The 21,287-nt window shown below is 43.2% G+C and overlaps 1 protein-coding gene across 1 annotated transcript in view; it reads right to left on the bottom strand.

Annotated features, from left to right (window-relative positions):
• Nucleotides 1–21,287, bottom strand: part of wdr11 (WD repeat domain 11) — a 190,937-nt gene that overhangs the window by 42,056 nt on the left and 127,594 nt on the right. Inside the window, exons 13-20 of the mRNA XM_041867113.2 lie at nucleotides 18,004–18,079; nucleotides 17,171–17,279; nucleotides 15,060–15,184; nucleotides 14,313–14,463; nucleotides 3,636–3,742; nucleotides 3,443–3,557; nucleotides 975–1,146; nucleotides 467–575 (exon numbers count right to left, since the gene is read on the bottom strand). Coding sequence (XP_041723047.2) covers nucleotides 467–575; nucleotides 975–1,146; nucleotides 3,443–3,557; nucleotides 3,636–3,742; nucleotides 14,313–14,463; nucleotides 15,060–15,184; nucleotides 17,171–17,279; nucleotides 18,004–18,079 — 964 coding nt within the window. The remainder of the gene's footprint in view (nucleotides 1–466; nucleotides 576–974; nucleotides 1,147–3,442; nucleotides 3,558–3,635; nucleotides 3,743–14,312; nucleotides 14,464–15,059; nucleotides 15,185–17,170; nucleotides 17,280–18,003; nucleotides 18,080–21,287) is intronic.

Here is a 21,287-nt window from a genome sequence, read left to right as displayed (position 1 = left end):
GATGAGAAACTAAAAAATATTTATTCCATTTTAGAATAAGGCTGTTACGTAACAAAATGTGGAAAAAGTCAAGGGGTCTGCATGCTTTCCAAATGCACTATAATTCCATTCATGTTTTTCATGTTTTTAACTGGTACTGTGCTACCTTCAGGCGAGTCTTGTGAGGCTTGTGGGCATTCTAGAGCAAAACAACTGGCATGAACGTGTTCGTGAGAGACCTTTCCATAGAGGGGTCATAATAGTTCGTAGGCCAAACTATTCAGACATTTCCGTGAGAAGAACGACTTTCGGGATGTGTCATGGTCTGACAAACACCACTGTAGCTCTGCCACCTTTTACCGCAGATGTTGAAGGCCAATATCAGCGGATGTGGTGGATTGAGAAACAGCCCATGCAAAAAACAGTTATCTCTAGCTCAATTGACTCAAGAAGGTTAATGGGGGACCCAATTAGAGCTGATACGTACACTTGTGTGATGTCCATGGTGAAGGTGCCAGACCAGGGCTGCAGCAGGAGGAAGGCCTTCAGGGTGAGGGCAGCACGGGGGAGCAGCAGGTACGGACACCACACAGGATCTGAGGGGGTTAGAGGTCAAAAGAGCATTAGGAAATGGTTGGTGTTTCAGCTAATAACACACCCCTAATACTGTACATGTTCAGTGTTCATCACTCAATTATTTATATCAGTAGTTTGAAATACAATTTGACAATGCACAATCAAATACGGTAAATATTTCCTTCCTCCAATGTACTCAGAGACAGTGCCAGACCGCGTCCTGATTCTCCACCCTTCTCCCAACGTGTGCACTTGCACACTATGGATTTAACAATGCTGAAAACTCAATTTAGCCGATTATTTCACCAATGTAATGATTATAAATCCATGACTGGACTTCGGGAGAAGAGTGGAGAATCCGGGCGCAGCTCTACTTCTCCTAAGCCTATATGCCCGTTCTCTTCCCTTCCCTCTCTCACCAGTCAGGTCCTGTTCATCCATCCTGTAGCTGGCAGACTTCATGGCCATCTCCAGCACACGGATGCAGCCGTCGTCAGAGGCTAACACCACCTTGTCCGAGGTGCACCAGTCAATGTCCAGGATACGGTAGTTCACGTTCCGACCAATCCGCAGGCTGCTCACCATGCTCACCTGCAGGGATCAGAGGTCAGGAGGAGGAGCATGGTTACACAACAGAAGCTCTGATTGGTCAGGGCGAGGGGCATGGTTATATGATTGGTTTAGAAATGATGTGCTCCAATTGATTTGAGGTTGGATGTTAATTTAATCATATTTAGGATTAGTCCCCTGTAGCTCAGTTGGTAGAGCATGGCGCTTGCAACGCCAGGGTTGTGGGTTCGTTTCCCACAGGGGGCCAGTATGAAAATGTATGTACTCACTAACTGTAAGTCGCTCTGCATAAGGGCTTCTGCTAAATTACTAAAATGTAAAATGATTAGATTGACAGGTGATAGGAAATCAAAAGTTTACATACACTACCGGTCAAAAGTTTTAGAACACCTACTCATTCAAGGGTCTTTCTTTATTTGTACTATTTTCTACATTGTAGAATAATAGTGAAGACATCAAAACTATGTAATAACACATATGGAATCATATAGCAACCAAAGAAAGTGTTAAACAAATCAAAATAGATTTTATATTTGAGATTCTTCAAATAGCCACCCTTTGCCTTGATGACAGCTTTGCACACTCTTGGCATTGTTTAACACTTTGTTGGTTACTACATTACTTTATCCTATCCCAGGTATTCCTTAAAGAGGTGGGGTTTCAAATGTCTCTGGAAGGTGGTGAGTGACTCCGCTGTGAGTGACTCCGCTGTCCTGGCGTCGTGAGGGAGCTTGTTCCACCATTGGGGTGCCAGAGCAGCGAACAGTTTTGACTGGGCTGAGCAGGGGAAGGGGAGCCAGCAGGCCAGAGGTGGATGAACGCAATGCCCTCGTTTGGGTGTAGGGACTGATCAGAGCCTGAAGGTACGGAGGTGCCGTTCCCCTCACAGCTCCATAGGCAAGCACCATGGTCTTGCATGATTCCATATGTGTTATTTCATAGTTTTGATGTCTTCACTATTGTTCTACAATGTATTAAATAGTAAAAAGAAAGAAAAACCCTTGAATGAGTAGGTGTTCTAAAACTTTTGACCGGTAGTGTAGTTCTCAAACCAACTTGTCAAACTGTCAAAATGAAACTAAAAATTGTCCAGACAGATCTCTAAATCGACTTTAAGTCAACAGTAGCAGAATGAAAAAGGCAAGCCCCCACGGAACTAATCTTGAAGTTTTCTGGCGTCTCCTTTTGTGTGTGTGAGCGTTCGTGTGAGTAGGAGTCTCTGAGACCCAGCTGTCAAGAGAGCACTGGTGTGTTTCTGAGATCTCTCCTATATTTCTCCCTCTTCTCCATCCTTTCTCTCTCTCCCGCTCGCGTCATCTTTGCCTGCCTCTGCTGCTGGGCGTGAAAGCTTCTCCAGCTTCTCTCTCAGCTGGTGCACATGCAATCCCCCATAGGAGATCCATCTCTCCTTACGTGCAGCACCGCACCACTGGGCACTCACAATTCATTGCATCCATACCAACTGCGTTGGATAATCTGTCTTGATTCATTTTCTCCTAAATTCATCTTTAGGCACATTATGAACTGCTGGGGTAAACACATCTTGAACAGCAGCTAGAGTAGGGACTGGGGAGGGAGGCTGTAGGTAGACACAGCACAGAGCAGTGAAGGGCCTCCATCCTGCTGTAACCTTGTGTGTATAAGTGTCAGTGGAAAAGCTTTAAGGCTCCTTCTGAGTGCTATTCTCTGATAGTCTGAAATTATCCTTTACACCAAAATCAAATTGTCTGAAATGATCCATACAAGCAAACGGACTAAAAGGTCACTATGAACTGGATGTATCTCTTCAAAGAGCAACTTGGTTGAACCCCCTAGAAACACCCATAATATATATATATATATAATAAAATACTAACACCTTCCAGTTGTACGTGGCTTTCTGTTACTAACACTAACACTTTTCTTCTTTTACTAGCACTGATTTTGCTGATAGCTGCTTTATTGAGGAAAGCGTTTTACTTGCAATGACTATGATATGTGGTTTCTTACCTTAGTTGAACGCACTGACTGTAAAAGTCGCTCTGGATAAGAGTGCATGCTAAATGACAAAAATGTATACGATGCCTAAGGGAAATCTTTCTGAGGAGGACCTTGGATGAAGGAGAAAGGTCAATCAACGTGCAGATCTTCAGTCTATCATTTAGTGTGGCACCTTACTTCGAATGAACACAAAGTCTAACTTTTACCTAGTGGGACAATCTGTGTGAATTTGGCCACATAGCTTATTTTTGATGTTTTGGACCTTGATCAAATTTACACGGAATGTCTTTAGTTGCTATTAAGAGAGGAAGGACAAATAGAGAGAAAGAACTCTCACCTCTTTGGTGTCCCAGACTTCTGCCCCATCTGTGTACATGACCAGTAGCTTCTGGTTCCCTTTCCCAGGGGCAAAACGGATCTTCTTCACCCAACCACGGTGAGTAGGGATTCCCCTGGAACAATCATAGAGGTACTACACACACTCAAGCACACATACACGGACGAATGCACACACGTACGTGACTTGTTACCTGGAGAGACGGGCCTTGAGGTCCCAGAAGTTGAGGTTCCCGTCCACATCACCGAGAACCAGAGTGTCTCCCTTCCAGGCGATGCACGCAATGCTACCCATACTGCCCTGCAACACACACAGGAAGAGAGGGTGATGGTGCTATGAGGTGAGGAGAGCAGAGCAGACAGTGCAAACAACTTCAACCAAATCACTCACTTAGAAATCCCTTCAATCACTCCATAATAATCCTCTGGTAGTCAACTTAAAATGGATCTGACAGCAGTTTAGCAACATGAAATCTGTATATTTTCATATACACCCCCAGGAAGAATGACACCTTTTTATACATTTTGTGACACGCAACATTAGATATGGTCATTTTCACGTTTTCATAAATTCATAGAATGTTTGGGAATGACGTACAGTAAGGCATTTGGGAAAATTCTATAGCAATATAGTGGGAAAGTGGCCATGCATTTGGACAAATGATAGACACTGCAGTAAATAAAACCATCTGTCTTGTCCAGGACCAGAGTCTACTCAGACCGGTGCGCCATAGCCAAATCAGAGCTACAATAGGCCTATATACAAATAAACCATTTGCCACACGGGCCTGCCATCATTCACTTTGAACTGGACTGTGTGTTCACAGGCAGTAGCAACAGCGCAACTTTAGATAATTAGAACGCTTTCGCCAAAAGACACAAAATTCACATGAATGGATTCTGCAAATATGTAAATACCCCGGGAGTCCTCTTACATTTGGGAACTTCGCAGTCCTATTGATCAAACAACCATTAAAGGGTAGGCTCTCTCCCTCAGTTGCCTATGCACATCAACAAGATCAACAACTAATGCTAGCCAGAGCGAGATGAGCTAAAATCTAACAAGGGAACATTAGATTAACCCTCTCAAACCTTTCAGATAGTTGGCCGTGAAAATTGCACTGATAAACGATGGAGAATAGTAGCCTGCTCGTCCTTCTGCAGCTTGCCTGCCAATGCATTCTTGTCCCAACCTACGTTTTGACAACTGAATCAACAGTGTGCAACTGCAGCCCGCAATTCGGGGCGTTCCTGCATGTGGGCATTCCTGCATCTTCATGAGGTTCCTGTATGAACGGCGCCCCTCGAGAACCCCATTGGTTCCTGCATGAACGTCCCCCCCCCGAGCACGACATCTTCATGCTTGTAACACTTTTGAATGTGGGTCATAAAGGAAATTAAATTATTATCTGACACCGGTACAGTGTCCTTTGCGCCTGCCTGCCGAACACCTGCCCTCACCGTTGTTAACAGAACTACAGGAAAACAGTGCCCGACAGACAGGGGTGAAGGACACTGTCTACTGGTCAATCCCGCCTCCCGTTAGCACAGCAGGCGGGAGGCTGGGGCGATACCGTGTGCTAGCTAACTAGCTTGCTAGTTGCTGTAATAGGCCTATGTCTCTCCTTTGCATGTGTTGCAGGTTTAGTTTTTTGGCTATTCAATGTCAAGCTTTAAAAACCGAAGCCAGACAGCCAGCTAGCCTAGCTAGGACTGTGGCATATGTCTGTACACTTTCCCTCTGCTGCGCGCTGTAAACGTGACACACAAAAGCAGCACAATTGAAGTTGAATCCACCTATGCTAGCACATCAGGATGTAATTTCATCAACTGTTGACTCATTTATACTCGCTTATGTGTCCTATTCGGCCCGTGGGCCTTGTGTTTGAAATGTGCGCTAGCCTATTAGCCACATTATGACTGACTTGTGATCATTGCTCTTGCTAGTTTGATTGTATTGACATTCCCAGCCTTGGTTACAGACGTCCATTTTTGTTAAAAATAGTGAGTCATTTCAACTGAAACAGTGCATCCTGAATGGGTGGAGGCAGCAAACAATGTAACAGGCCATCTGTGATTTACAACCTGATAGCAGTATTTTTGGGACTACCAAGAAATGTATTGGTGAATTACAGTACCAGCCCAACGTTTGGACACCTACTGATTCAAGGGTTTTTCTTTATTTTTTTACATTGTAGAATAAGAGTGAAGACATCAAAACTATGAAATAACACATATGGAATCTTGTAGTAACCAAAAAAGTGTTAAACAAATTAAAATATATAGCCACCCTTTGCCTTGATGACAGCTTTGCACACTCTCGGCATTCTCTCAACCAGCTTCATGAGGAAGGCTTTTCCAAAAGTCTTGAAGGAGTTCCCACATATGCTGAGCTCGTTGGCTGCTTTTCCTTCACTCTGCGGTCCAACTCATCCCAAACCATCTCAGTTGGGTTGAGGTTGGGTGATTGTGGAGGCCAAGTCATCTGATGCAGCACTCCATCACTCTCCTTGGATGAGTAGGTGTGTCCAAACTTTTGACTGGTACTGTATATTAATCATGCATTGAACTGCATCCATGTATTCTGCTAACAATGCCTTACTGTATGTAATGGAACTTTGAGTCAAATAGAACCTATTTTTAAAACCTCTTATGAAGTTGGTTTTGAAGCATAAACTGGGAATTTGAGTGTGAGTGAGTGAGAGAGAGAGAAAAAATGTCAGCCAACATCCACTTCACGGATGACTAATAGCCTATTTATGACGTGGTACGATAAAAGTAGTTTTCATCAAAGTTCCTTGACTAAATTATGAAGTTCCTTTTTCAGTGATAAGGGTATAAGAAGTATGGGGATATGCAAATTCTTAATCTCTAAATACATTTCAAATCTCTGAATAGAGAATGTGTCAGAGTAGTCTGAAAGATAAAAATGTAAATCCCTGGATACACTTTCTCATCAACCTGCCATTCAAAGATGAAAGCATGCAGGAGGTGAACAAGCAGAAACCTTTTGTCACTACACTATATGGACGGATCCCAGCCTCTGCACCATTTTACACTATATGAACGGATCCCAGCCTCTGCTTAGCAGAGCATGAACATATAAAATATCTACTTCTTTAAAGTTATATAAGTTATATAAGTTGATTGAGCGCTCTAATTATGTATGAAGACTAAACTATTTAGAAAACATTGCAAACTCAACTTGCTGTTTTTAAAGCGAATGAACTGAAAGTAGGCTAAGTTGCTATGGATAAGAGAATCTGCAAAAAATATATACTAAAACGTAAATGTGATATGTAATGTTGAAAATAATAAGATACGGCAAAGTGTTGATAAGGGTGAACAAGTTGTAATCAACACCCTTAGTCCTGCATGCAACACCTAGCTTGACTGTTTTTGCAAATCACTTGGTTTAAAGCAGACAGGCACTCAGGCTTCCCCTGATGGAAGCTCATCTGCATGCTTGTTGTCCTCACCAGGGTCTTGACCTGACTGCAGACTGACTTCAGTGGGCAAATGCTCACCATCGATGGCCACTAGCACGCTGGAGAAGTGTGCTCTTCACGGATGAATCCCAGTTTCAACTGTACCAGACAGCATGTATGGCGTTGTGTGGGCGAGCGGTTTGCTGATGTCAACGTTGTGAACAGAGTGCCCCACGGTGGCGGTGGGGTTATGGTATGGGCAGGCTTAATCTACGGACAACGAACACAATTGCATTTTATCGATGGCAATTTGAATGCATAGAGATACCGTGACGAGACCCTGAGGCCCATTGTCATGCCATTCATCTGCCGCCTTCACCTCATGTATCAGCATAATGCACGGCCCCATGTCGCAATTCCTGGAAGCTGAAAATGTCCCAGTTCTTCCATGGCCTGCATACTCACCAGACATGTCACCATTGAGCATGTTCGGGATGCTCTGAATTGACGTGTACGACAGTGTGTTCCAGTTCCCACCAATAACGGCAACTTACACTATACAGTTTACACAAAAGTATGTGGACACGCCTTCAAATGAGTGGATTTGGCTATTTCAACCACACCCGTTGCTGACAGGTCTATAAAATCGAGCACACAGCCATGCAATCTCCATAGACAAACACTGACAGTAGAATGGACCGTACTGAAGAGCTTGGTGACTTTCAACGTGGCACCGTCATAGGATGCCACCTTTCCAACAAGTCAGTTGGTCAAATTTCAGCCCTGCTACATCTACCCCGGTCAACTGTAAGTGTTGTTATTTTGAAGTGGAAACGTCTAGGAGCAACAACAGCTCAGCCGTGAAGTGGTACGCCACACAAGCTCACAGAACGGGACCGCCGAGTGCTGAAGCGGGTTAAAATTGTCTGTCCTCGGTTGCAACACTTACTACCGAGTTCCAAACTGCCTCTGGAAGCAACATCAGCACAAGAACTGTTCGTCGGGAGCTTCATGAAATGGGTTTCCATGGCCGAGCAGCCGCACACAAGCCTAAGATCACCATACTTAATGCCAAGTGTCGGCTGGAGTGGTTTAAAGGTCGCTGCCATTGGACTGGAGCAGTGGAAACACGTTCCCTGGAGTGGAATCACGCTTCACCATCTGGCAGTCCGACGGGACGAATCTGGGTTTGGCGGATGCCAGGAGAACGCTACCTGCCCAAATGCATACTGACAACTGTTAAGTTTGGTGGAGGAAAATTCATGGTCTGGGGCTGTTTTTCATGGTTCGGGCTAGGCCCCTTAGTTCCAGAAGGGAAATCTTAACGCTACATTATACCAGTTACATTCTAGACCGTTCTATGCTTCCAACTTTGTGGCAACAGTTTGGGGAAAGTCCTTTCCTGTTTCAGCATGACAATGCCCCCGTGCAAAAAGAGAGGTCCATACAGAAATTGTTTATCGAGGTCAGTGTGGAAGAACTTGACGGGCCGCACAGAGCCCTGACCCTAACCCCATCTAACACTTTTGTGATGAATTGGAATGCCGACTGCCTAATTGCATCAGTGCCAGACCTCTAATGCTTGTGCCTGAATGGAAGCAAGTCCCCACAGCAATGTTCCAACATCTAGTGGAAAGCCTTCCCAGAAGAGTGGAGGCTGTTTTAGCAGCAAAGGGGGGACCAACGCCATATTAATGCCCATGATTTTGGAATGAGATGTTCAACATACTTTTCGTCATGTAGTGTAGCACAGCAACTGATCCACGCCCCAACCTTTTTTTTAAGGTATCTGTGACCAACAGATGCATATCTGTATTCCCAGTCAAGTGAAATCCATAGATTAGGGCCAAATGAATTTATTTGAATTGACTGATTTCCTTATATGAACTGTAACTCCGATGACTAAAATGTAAAACATAAATCTAATTGTTTTTTAGAGATTTTGACAAATTAATAAAAAATGAAAAGCTGAAACGTCTTGAGTCAATAAGTATTTAACCCCTTTGTTATGGCATGCCTAAATACGTTCAGGAGTAAAAATGTGCATAAGTCACATAATAAGTTGCAATAATAGGTTTTTAACATGATTTTTGAATGACTCTCTCATCTCTGTACACCACACTTACAATTATCTGAAGGTCCCTCAGTCGAGCAGTGAATTTCAAATGCAGATTCAACCACAAAGACCAGGGAGGTTTTCCAATGTCTCGCAAAGAAGAGCACCTATTGGTAAATGAGTAAAAATAAAAAAAGCAGACATTGAATATCCCTTTTGAGCATGGCGAAGTTATTAATTCTTAAAGGTCATTCTTAACAGTTTTGAAGGAGTTCCCACATATGCTGAGCTCTTGTTGGCTGCCTTTCCTTCACTCTGCGGTCCAACTCATCCCAAACCATCTCAATTGGGTTGAGGTTGGGTGATTGTGGAGGCCAGGTCATCTGATGCAGCACTCAATCACTCTCCTTGGTCAAATAGCCCTTACTGGAGGTGTGTTTTGGGTCATTGTCCTGTTGAAAAACAAATGATAGTCCCACTAAGCGCAAACCAGATGGGGTGGCGTATTGCTGCAGAATGCTGTGGTAGTCATGCTGGTTAAGTGTGCCTTGAATTCTAAATAAATCACAGACAGTGTCACCAGCAAAGCACCCCCACACCATCACACCTCCTCCTCCAAGCTTCACGGTGGGAACCACACATCCAGAGATCATCCGTTCACCTACTCTGCGTCTCACAAAGACACGGCAGTTGGAACCAAAAATCTCAAATTTGGACTTATCATACCAAAGGACAGATTTCCACCGGTCTAATGTCCATTGCTCGTGTTTCTTGGCCCAAGCAAGTCTCTTCTTATTATTGGTGTCATTTAGTAGTGGTTTCTTTGCAGCAATTCGACCATGAAGGCCTGATTCACGCAGTCTCCTCTGAACAGTTAATGTTGAGATGTGTCTGTTAGTTGAACTCTGTGAAACATTTATTTGGGCTGCAATTTCTGAGGCTGGTAACTCTAATGAACTTATCCTCTGCAGCAGAGGTAACTCTGGGTCTTCCTTTCCTGTGGCGGTCCTCATGAGAGCCAGTTTCATCATAGCGCTTGGTTTTTGCGAGTGCACTTGAAGAAACGTTCAAAGTTCTTGAAATTTTCCGGATTGACTGACCTTCATTTCTTAAAGTAATGATGGACTGTCATTTCTCTTTGCTTATTTGAGCTGTTCTTCCCATAATATGGACTTGGTCTTTTACCAAATAGGGCTATCTTCTGTATACCATCCCTACCGTGTCACAACACAACTGATTGGCTCAAAAACGCATTAAGAAGGAAAGAAATTCCACAAATTAACTTTAAGAAGGCACACCTGTTAATTGAAATGCATTCCAGGTGACTACCTCATGAAGCTGGCTGAGAAAATGCCAAGAGTGTGCAAAGCTGTCATCAAGGCAAAGGGTGGATACTTTGAAGAATCTCAAATATAAAATATATTACAATGTGTTTAACAGTTTTCTGGTTACTACATGATTCCATAGGTTTTATTTCATAGTTTGATGTCTTCAATATTATTCTACAATGTAGAAAATAGTAAAAAGAAAGAAACATCCTGGAATTAGTAGGTGTGTCCAAACTTTTGACTGTATTTATTTATTTTTGACACATATTTAAAAAATGTTTTACTGGTACCGGTTACCTTCAGACGAGTCCCATGTCACTTGTGAGCAAAACCGAGAACATCATCGTGTTCATGAGTCTCCCCTTTCCATAGAGTGGCGACAGAGTGGTCCAACCGTTTGGATGCTAGAGACGTTTTTGTGAGAAGACTGATTTTCGGCATTTTATGGTCTGACAAACACTGCTCTAGCTCTGCCACCTTTCACAGCAGATGCAGGAGTCCGACATCGGCGGATGAGGTGGACTGAGACGCATCTAATGCAAAACTGATCTCTAGCTTAAACCGACGGATTCTGATCTGGATTTTTTTATTATGTTACTTAGATTGACACACCGGTGTGTCAATCGACTCTAGGGGGTTAATTACACTTTGGATATTGTGTCAATACACCCAGTCAGTACAAAGATACAGGTTTCCTTCCTAACTCAGTTGCCGGAGAGGAAGGAAACTGCCCAGGGATTTCACCATGATGCCAATAGTTTAATGGCTGTAATATGAGAAAACTGAGGACAGATCAAAAACTTTGTAGTTACTCCACAATACTAACCTAAATGACAGAGGGAAAAGGAGGAAGCCTGTACAGAATAAAAATATTCCAAAACATGCATCCTGTTTGCAATAAGGCACTAAAGTAAAACTGCACCAAAAAAAAAACTTTATGTCCTGAATACAGCGTTATGTTTGGGGCAAATCCAACAACACATCACTGAGTAGCACTCTTCATATTTTCAAGCATGGTGGTGGCTGCATCATGTTAAGGGTATGCTTGTCATCGGCAAGGACTAAGGTTTTTTGTATAAAAAGAAACAGAATAGAGCTAAGCACAGGCAAAATCCTAGAGGAAAACCTGGTTCAGTCTACTTTCCAACAGACACTGGGAAACAAATTCACCTTTCAGCAGGACAATAACCGAAAACACAAGGCCAAATATACACTGGAGTTGGTTACCAAGATGACATTGAATGTTCCTGAGTGCCCTAGTTATAGTTTTGACTTAAATCGGCTTGAAAATCTATGGCAAGACTTGAAAATGGCTGTCTAGCCATGATCAACAACCAACTTGGCAGGGCTTGAAGAAATATTGTACAATCCAGGTGTGCAAAGCTCTTAGAGACCTACCCAGAAAGACTTGCAGCTGTAAATTGCTGCCAAAGGTGATTCTAACATGTATTGACTCAGGGGTATTTCATTTTCAATATATTTGCTAAAATTTCTAAAAATATGTTTTCACTGTCATTAAGGGGTCTATAAATCTATTTAATCCATTTTTAATTCAGGCTGTAACAACAAAATGTGGAAGAAGTCAAGGGGTATGAATACTTTCTGAAGGCACTGTACATATTTGGGACAGAGGAAATCTGCTCCACAGACAACTTCAACCTGGTCGTGAATGAACTGAAAGACAAAACAAGGAGGGCTTTCTATGCCATTAAAATATCTATCAAATTAGACATACCAACTAGGATCTGGCTGAAAATATTATAATAAAATATAGAACCAATTGCACTATATAATATATGGCAGCGAAGTGTGGGGTCCGCTTACAAAACAAGAATTTGCCAAATGGGAAAAACATCCAATTGAAACTCTGCATGCAGATTTCTGTAAGAGCAAAAACTCCAAACACCACATGCAGCGCAGAATTAGGCCAATTCCATCTTCTGATTAATATCCCCCAAAAAGTATAATCATTTAAAAACAAGTGACCCCCCCACTCCTACCATTAAAAAATCCCTCAAATGTCAAGAGGTGACCATAGAAAACAAGAGTCCCCTCAGCCAGCTGGTCCTGAGGCTCAATTCACTAAACACTACCAACCCAACGAAGGCTCAGGACACCTAATGGCTGCTTGCTAGGCACCATCCATCCTAAACTAAATCTACCTTCAGCCATCTTTTTTATTGCCCCAAGTTTGTGTTAAACACCTGGAATAGATTCAGCATGAGTAGGCATGGAAGAAACACCTGCAATTTGGCTTAGTCAGGCTCGAAGGGAAAACAAAACGACATGAGGAGCCACAGTCCCTCGCCACGAGGCCGACGATAGCGATGCTAGCCCACAGGTGTCACAGGCAAGCGAAGTGAGCACAATTCTAATTGAATTCTGAAAATTCCGACAGGAGACCAACGAAAGCATGAGTAAGATGACAAGCTCCATTGCTGAGCTGGAACAATCTATTAAGGGACTTGGTGAAAGGGTGACTGATGCAGAGAATCGTGTTAGCACAGTGGAGGATGGATGCGTTCGCACTGACCGCCTCCTCTCATACCTGGTACGGAGGGACAGACGACTCAATGTCAGGTGTGAGGCACTCGAGAATTTTATGAGAAGGAGCAACTTGAGACCACTTAAGGTAATAAGCTATAACTCGAAAGGCATTCATAGCCTGATTAAGAAAAAGAAAGTACTCTATCAGTTGAAACAACTTGGATGTAAGATTGCATTTCTGCAAGAAACATATTTATCGGATAACAAGCATGAGAAACTGAATAGGACATGGGCTAATAAAATATTATATTTATCTCATATATCAGAATGGAAAAGGGGGGAAGTAATTCTAGCGCACAGGTCAGTCAATTTAACTGCCAGCTCCTCTCATAGGGATACAGAGGGTAGGTTCATATTAGTAAATGGAACTATTGATGGGTGAATGTATCATTGCAAAATGTGTATGCTCCCAACGAGGATGATCCAGGGTTTATCAAAAAGATTGAACCTTCTGTTGGAGAATAGCTCTGACTTACTCCTAATGGGGGGGGGGGGGGGGGGACTTTCATTGTGTTATGTCTCCGACTGTAGATAGATCACCTTTACCATCAACTCCACCCTCTAGGATGAGCAAGTCACTGATTAGCCACTGTCTAGAAGTGGGATTGGTTGATGTATGGATATACCTTTATCCAAGTGGGAGAGACTTCACATTTTATTCAAACCGCCACTTATTCTATTCACACATTGACTACTTCTTTACCACTAAGTCTGAAGCCTATAGGATAATGGATTGTGAGACACTTCCAATAACTTTGTCGGACCATTCACCATTGATGGCGATGTGGGATTTAGGACAGAAATCTATCTCACGAACGTGGAGACTAAACTTAAACTAAATTTGTGGACTTTGTTAGAAAAGAGCTGCAGTTCTATCTTGATCTTAACATAAGCCCTGAGGTCTCCCCACTTACGCTCTGGGACTGTGCAAAAGCCTTTCTAAGAGGTCACATTATATCATTCGCAAGGGCAAAAAGAAAAAGAGTAAGAATCAAAGTGCACTGAAAAAAAAAAAATTCTAAAAACATTTAGAACAACAGCACAAAGCAAAACCATCCACAGCTCTGGTGACATCCCTTAATGAAACGTGCAGAGCTTTAAATAGCCTGCTCACTGAAAAAAATAGAGGGCCGTTGAAGGTTTGCTAAGCAGTGATATTCAATTTGAGAGGAAGAAATCAAGTAAATGGACTGAAAGAGACAAGGAAGAGGTGAGGGAGGTAAAGTATGTACGGAGAGTGGATATCAGTGGGGGAAGAGAGAGGTGAGGAATGAGGAAGAGAATATGTATGGAGAGTAAAGATGAGTGGGTCTTATAGAAAGGGGCAGGGAGAGGAGGAGAGTGAGAAGAGAGGAGCAGGGAGAGGAGGTAGAGAAATAGTTAGAGTAGACAATATGTCTGGAGAGTAAAGATGAGTATGTAGAGTATAGACTTAGCATGTTACAATTGCAGTAAAATTACAACAGCGTCCATGAAGGAGAAGCTAGGAGAGGAGGTAGAGTTAAGACTCACGTCTGGGGGGATGCGGGCACCGTCTTTGACGGTATTCCCCTCGACAGTGATGTGGTACACCTGTCCGTCTGTGTCTGTGAACACAAAGTGTTCCCTCGCTGAAATGGCCTGGCCTCCTCCCTCCGATTTACTCTCTGCATCCTGCAGAAGACTAGAGACACACAAACACATTTTACTATTAAAGTGAGGACCACTGATAAAGCGAGGGCTAGATCAGGGGTCAGCAAATAAACCGGACCGTGGTTTATTTTGCCCCCTTTCAGATTTTAGTTTTTGGTCAAAAAAAGACTAACATCACCAGGAATTCAGCTAAAAATGTGTTTAATTCAGGAAATCTGTTAACAAGTATTCCCACAAATGAAAAAAGAGACGTGATTGTGTCTCAATGTAATCAAGGTATGAAATACTTTCAAATACAATCTCTTTTTGGGCTTAGTTGTGGTCAATTTGCATCTTACACATTATTATAATAACGTTCCGACCCCTCCGCTCTGACAAAAATCGACCCGCGGCTGAATCTAGTTGCCTACCCCTGGGCTAGATACATACTGACACCACATCTCACTACGAGATGGCCTCAGGAAACACACACACACAATATTAAGAAAGACACATTGAGCATTTACAATGAATTTATGAGTAATGTTGAGTAGGGCCAGGAGTTTTTTTCTGACCATGTGGCAAAACTCCAGGCCTTAGTGCTGAGGTGCGACCCACCCCCCCCCTTCATGCCCCCTGCTCTCTGACCTGATAACGTTGTACTCCACGCTGCTCTGCTCGGTGTCAGACAGAGTGGTCTGTCTGGCCATGGCCTCCCGTGCTAACATCTGCTTCTTCTTCAGACTCTTCAGGTTGTGGGAGGGGGACCACTCCTGCACACACACCCGCAAAAAGTGCATGGCGCACACACACACAATGTTCATAGAGATTTCTTCAGCTGCCTGACATCTTGAGGTACACCATTATTGGTGGACATAAACATTGAGATAGGAAAAATGTTGTTGTTTTTTCATCCACACCCACACAACCACAAATTCACAAAATAGCTCTTTCCCATACCCTATTTCATCATTCAGGATTGCGGCCCTAACCGCTGCCCCATTTTGCCCGGAGGGTGCAATCAATGTGGAAATGAGCAGGCAGTATGGGGATGGGGATAGCATGCATTATTAACATTACTGTGGCTACGATTTTACAGCCCACAGTAAAGTTTGGCCAACATCAATCACCTTTTATCCATTTTTCTTGGGACTAATGAAGCTAATTCCTTGCTGAGAGAGGAGAAATTTCCCAACTAATCTTACAAATTGAAAATATACCAACGTGTACACAGGCGAGAGAGAGAGTACAGTGCATTCGGAAAGTATTCAGACCCCTTGACTTTTTCCACTTTTTGTTATGTTACAGCCTCATCAATCTACACACAATACCACATAATGACAAAGAAAAACAGGTTTTTAGATTTTTTTGCTAATTTATAAAAAATATCACATTTACATAAGTATTTAGACCCTTTACTTAGTACTTTGTTGAAGCACCTTTGGCAGCGATTACAACCTCAAGTCTTCTTGGGTATTATACTACAAGCTTGGTACACCTGTATTTGGGGAGTTTCTCCCATTCTTCTCTGCAGATCCTCTCAAGCTCTGTCAGGTTGGATGGGGAGCGTCGCTGCACAGCTATTTTCAGGTCTCTCTAGAGATGTTCGATCGGGTTCAAGTCCGGGCTCTGGCTGGGCCACTCAAGGACATTCAGAGACTTGTCCCGAAGCCACTCCTGCGTTGTCTTGGCTGTGTGCTTAGGGTTGTTGTCCTGTTGGAAGGTGAACCTTCGCCCCAGTCTGAGGTCCTGAGTGCTCTGGAGCAGGTTTTCATCAAGGATCTCTATGTACTTTGCTCCATTCATCTTTCCCTCGATCCTGACTAGTCTCCCAGTCACTGCCGCTGAAAAACATCCCCACAGCATGATGCTGCCATCAACATGCTTCTCCGTAGGGATGGTGCCAGGTTTCCTCCAGACGTGACGCTTGGCATTCAGGCCAAAGAGTTCAATTTTGGTTTCATCAGACAGAGAATCTTGTTTCTCATGGCCTGAGAGTCCTTTAGGTGCCTTTTGGCAAACTCCAAGTTGGCTGTGAAGTGCCTTTTATTGAGGAGTGGCTTCCATCTGGCCACTCTACCATATAGGCCTGAATGGTGGAGTGCTACAGAGATGGTTGTCCTTCTGGAAAGTTCTCCCATCTCCACAGAGGAACTCTGGAGCTCTTTCAGTGACCATCGGGTTTCTTGGTCACCTCATTGACCAGCCCTTCTCCCCCGATTGTTCAGTTTGGCCAGGCGGCCAGCTCTAGGAAGAGTCTTGGTGGTTCCAAACTTCTTCCATTTAAGAACTGTGGGACCTTATATATATATATATATATATATATATACACACACGTGTGTGCCTTTCCAAATCAAATCCAATCAATTGAATTTACCACAGGTGGACTCCAATCAAGTTGCAGAAACATTTTAAGGATGATCAATGGAAACAGGATGCACCTGAGCTAAATTTAAAGTCTCATAGCAAATGTTCTGACTACTTATGTAAATAAGGTATTTGCTTTATTTTATTTTATTTGAAACAATTCTAAAAACCTGTTTTCGCTTTGTCATTATGTGGTATTGTGTGTAGATTGTAACGTAACAACATTTGGAAAAAGTCAAGGGGTCTGAATACTTTCCGAATGCACTGTATAGACACAGAATTATCAACTCAGAGAGACTCTTGGAAAGTATTTCCTCAGTTTACAATGCCTAGGTGTATATGCATGTATACTATGATGTTTTTGTGTGTGTGTGCGTGTGTGTGTTCAGTACCAGTGCAGTGACAGTGGGGAAGTTCTTGGCCATCTCTCGTAGCAGGGTGCCGGTCCTGACGTCCCACAGCTCCAGAGGCTTGTCTCTGAACACCACAACCAGGTACTGCCTGTAGGGTGCGACACATCACAGTCTGTACCAACAAAATCATCCCCATGGGCTCTATGGGCCACTTTCTCAGAGACACACACATCCGTACACACACGAGCGTACGCACGCATGCACACACAGATTTCAAACATCCATTCCTTGTATGAAGGGCGCCCTGTGCTGTACTGGAGTTCGTGCTGTTCTAGGGAGAGAACAAATAGCGTCAGAATAAAATTAGCTCTAATGGAACAGAGACAAAGAGCAGAAGCGCTGCTACTTTGTCTGAAGTTTCATTAAGGGTGCTTTGTCCTGATGAGACAGCCCAGTCCTTGCCAAGGTAAATATCTCCCCCTCCCTCTTTTGTCTAACTCTCTCTTTATCCCTCACCACCATTCTCTCTCTCCCTCTCTCCCTCTATCCCTCCCTCCCTCCCTCCCCCTCTCATGCAGAGAGCTCTTTAGAGGGCCTTTAGCCATCAGAAGCAGGTGCTTGAGGCTGACAACTGCTCAGTAGCAGGAACAGAATAAGAGAGTATGCCCTGGACTCCTAAAGGAAATGGATATCCCCTGATTGACAGCACAGAGGCTTAATTAAAAAAAAACACCCGGTGGGGAGACGAGAGAGAGAGAGAGACGACGACGGTGGCGGGTTTGTGTTCATGTGTGTGTTTGTGTATGCATGTGCGTGTGCGTGTGAGTGTGGCAACTTAAGTGTAGGGAGGGGGCTGTGTGAAGGGGACTCACTTCAGATGAGACACTTTCATCATCTCAATGGCAGGCTCGTCGTTCCCCTGCTCGCCTCGGAATGCAAAGCACCTGCCTGGGAGAGGAAGGGAAGGAAAGAGGAGAGAGAGAAAAAGAGAGCATTATATCATTCAACATAATGAAACACATAAGTATGGTCATTTACACTAGTGTTCAAAAGTTTGGGGTCACTTAGAAATGTCCTTGTTTTCGAAAGAAAAGCACATGTTTTGTCCATTAAAATAACATCAAATTGATCAGAAATACAGTGCAGACATTGTTAATGTTGTAAATGGCTATTGTAGCTGGAAACAGCTGATTTTTAATGGAATATCTACATAGGCGTACAGAGGCCCATTATCAGCAACCATCAGTCCTGTGTTCCAATGGCACATTGTGTTTGCTAATACAAGTTTATCATTTTAAAAGGCTAATCGATCATTAGAAAACCCTTTTGCAATTATGTTAGCACAGCTGAAGACTGTTGTCCTGATTAAAGCAGCAATAAAACTGGCCTTCTTGAGACTAGTTGAGTATCTGGAGCATCAGCAATTGTGGGTTCGATTACAGGCTGAAAATGTCCAGAAACAAATAACTTTCTTCTGAAACTCATCAGTCTATTCTTGTTCTGAGAAATGAAGGCTATAACATGCGAGAAATTGCCAAGAAACTGCCAAGAAACTGAAGATCTCGTACAACGCTGTGTACTACTCCCTTCACAGAACAGCGCAAACTGGCTCTAACCAGAATAGAAAGAGGAGTGGGAGGCCCCAGTGCACAACTGAGCAAGATGACAAATACATTAGTGTGTCTAGTTTGAGAAACAGATGCCTCACAGGTCCTCAACTGGCAGCTTCATTAAATAGTACACACAAAACACCAGTCTCAACGTCAACAGTGAAGAGGCGACTCCGGGATGCTGACCTAGGCAGAGTTGCAAAGAAAAAGTCCAGTGTCTGTGTTCTTTTGCCCATCTTAATCTTTTCTTTTTATTGGCCAGTCTGAGATATGGCTTTTTCCTTGCAACTCTGCCTAGAAGGTCAGCATCCCGGAGTCGCCTCTTCTCTGTTGACGTTGAGACTGGCCGCCCTCAATCATCTCTTATTTATTTACTCCCTGTGTGTGTGTGTGTGTGTGTGTGTGTGTGTGTGTGTGTGTGTGTGTGTGTGTGTGTGTCACCCACAGCACCAGATCACTGTGTCTAAATTACTGTTCTCCCCAAATCATCAACCCAGACTTACTCAGAGTTGCAGTAATAACTGGATCTGTATCAGACATGTCTCAAGGGCTTCAACACACACAAAAACACACAGATTGTTGGAAATATTTTTCAAATAGCTTACTGTGAGGAACTATAGTTTTAATATACTATCATTCGCAATGGATGTTTAAAAAAACACTTTCCTACATTTCCATGCAGCAGGCCAGGTACTTCTATGCGTGAGCGCTGCCTCATTATCAGGACAGAGAAACCAGACATGCTCATTACTCACATGGAGCAGTCCAAACAAAATACAATGAAAACATTGACAAATCTCGTAAATGATGGGTATGAAATAAACCCAAACTTGATTCTCTCAAGTGTAGCAGGTTGTGAACTCTGCAAACAACGTTTCCACTCTGAGAATGAGAACGGTAAATGACTAATGAATACATGCATTAACAGAAATTAATGTAACCAAATTACAGGGATTGACTGTACTACATTTACTACTGGTGACATACGTAAATGGGGAATTTATAAAAAATAAATAAAAAAGGGCAAACAACTCGCACAATTAAACAATGAATGCGCAAGAATTGGCGGGAGACAGCTGAGCCATTCTGGAGAGAAACGTGACTATATCTTCACCACACACCACTCCCCTTCTTCTTGTCTCAACATTAAAAATTATACTCAAGACGCATTTATCTTCACACATATTTTAGATGCTTTTCACTGACAGCCGCAACTCAATAATCAGATAGGTCTATTGCCATGCGCGCTGCCCAAATTGCGGGATTCCGAAATAGGCATAGGCATATTATTTATTTCTGTTTTGACAGGAGTAATTATATAATTTTGGCAAATGTATTTCCATTTACTTCCCTATTGGACCCACCGCTATGCCATTTCTCTCCTGTTCTATTGGTTTTCATTTCAATTTTCTTTCATTGTCCAGAAGCCAAAGGCAGAATCCTAGTCATATTAGCAACCCATCCTAGTTGTTGCATCTTTAGACTCCCCCTCTTTCTAAGTTGCTAACACTCTGTCACATATGGTGCCGCTATAAGGTGCACTGTTTAGAATGGGGTTTTCCCAGGTGCACTGTTAAGGCAAATGTTTGAAAATGACGTTTTACTGGCTTTTTCATTACATGAGTTACATTTTCTGTTAAGATGCATTACAAGAATCAAAAATTGATTTTTGTCATTCTGAGCACCGTGGGTGGACGCTCTAATGGGTTATGCACCCAATGCATATGGGTCCGGTAAATTTCTCAAATGGCCGGTAAATTAAAATCTTCCCGTTCACGTTGTCCGGCGCCACATTTTCCTAACGGAAACCCTGAGTCAGACAGACAAACATACACAATTATTGTCAGCATAAAAAGCCTTGTTGTAAGTCCTTTGAACTTGTAGTAAAAAGTTTGGAGCTGCAAAATTAGCAAAGAAACAGACAGGGAACTCTAATGTGGCTGGGCCAAACACCAAACCTAATGCTTTGGCCTGTTCAGTTTTATGACTCCAGCCTGGGTGTCGTAAGGGAGTGGCTCGCCCTTCAACTGAACTGTGGAAAAGAAAAACTTCAAAATGTCTTGGCTGGTGCTGAAACAAGAATTGACACCCCAAAATTCATTGTCTTCTCAGTCATTTTCCCTGTCTCCTGAGCTCTCCATCTCTTGCATTATACATGTCCCTCCCTCCTTATGTCCATCCCTATATCCTCTCACAACCTCTTCCTCTCCTTATTCCTCTCTCTCCTTTTCTTCCCCCTCACCAACTCTCTGAGCTTGACTTGATATGTACAGTATTTCCCTGCAGGGCTCCCAGTCACTAAGATAAGTTTCAACAGGGGAGAGAAACATAGGGGCAGTGTGATGTAATTTCACTGCCAGCCCTGACACACTCCAGCGGTGTTATCACAGTGTAACGGAGAGTATTTAGACATGAAATTGTATCCCTAGAGCGCTATGGGAAGGGAAGTCCATTTGAGTAACACAAAGAGGAGTGTGTGTATGCGTGTGTGTGTTTGTGTGCGTTATGGCATGCGTGCATGTGTGTGTGTGTAGACCTTGAGAGTT

This window comes from Coregonus clupeaformis, chromosome 37 (assembly GCF_020615455.1).
Source record: "Coregonus clupeaformis isolate EN_2021a chromosome 37, ASM2061545v1, whole genome shotgun sequence".
Lineage (NCBI taxonomy): Eukaryota > Metazoa > Chordata > Actinopteri > Salmoniformes > Salmonidae > Coregonus > Coregonus clupeaformis.
This window is presented reverse-complemented; position numbering and strand designations above follow the sequence as displayed.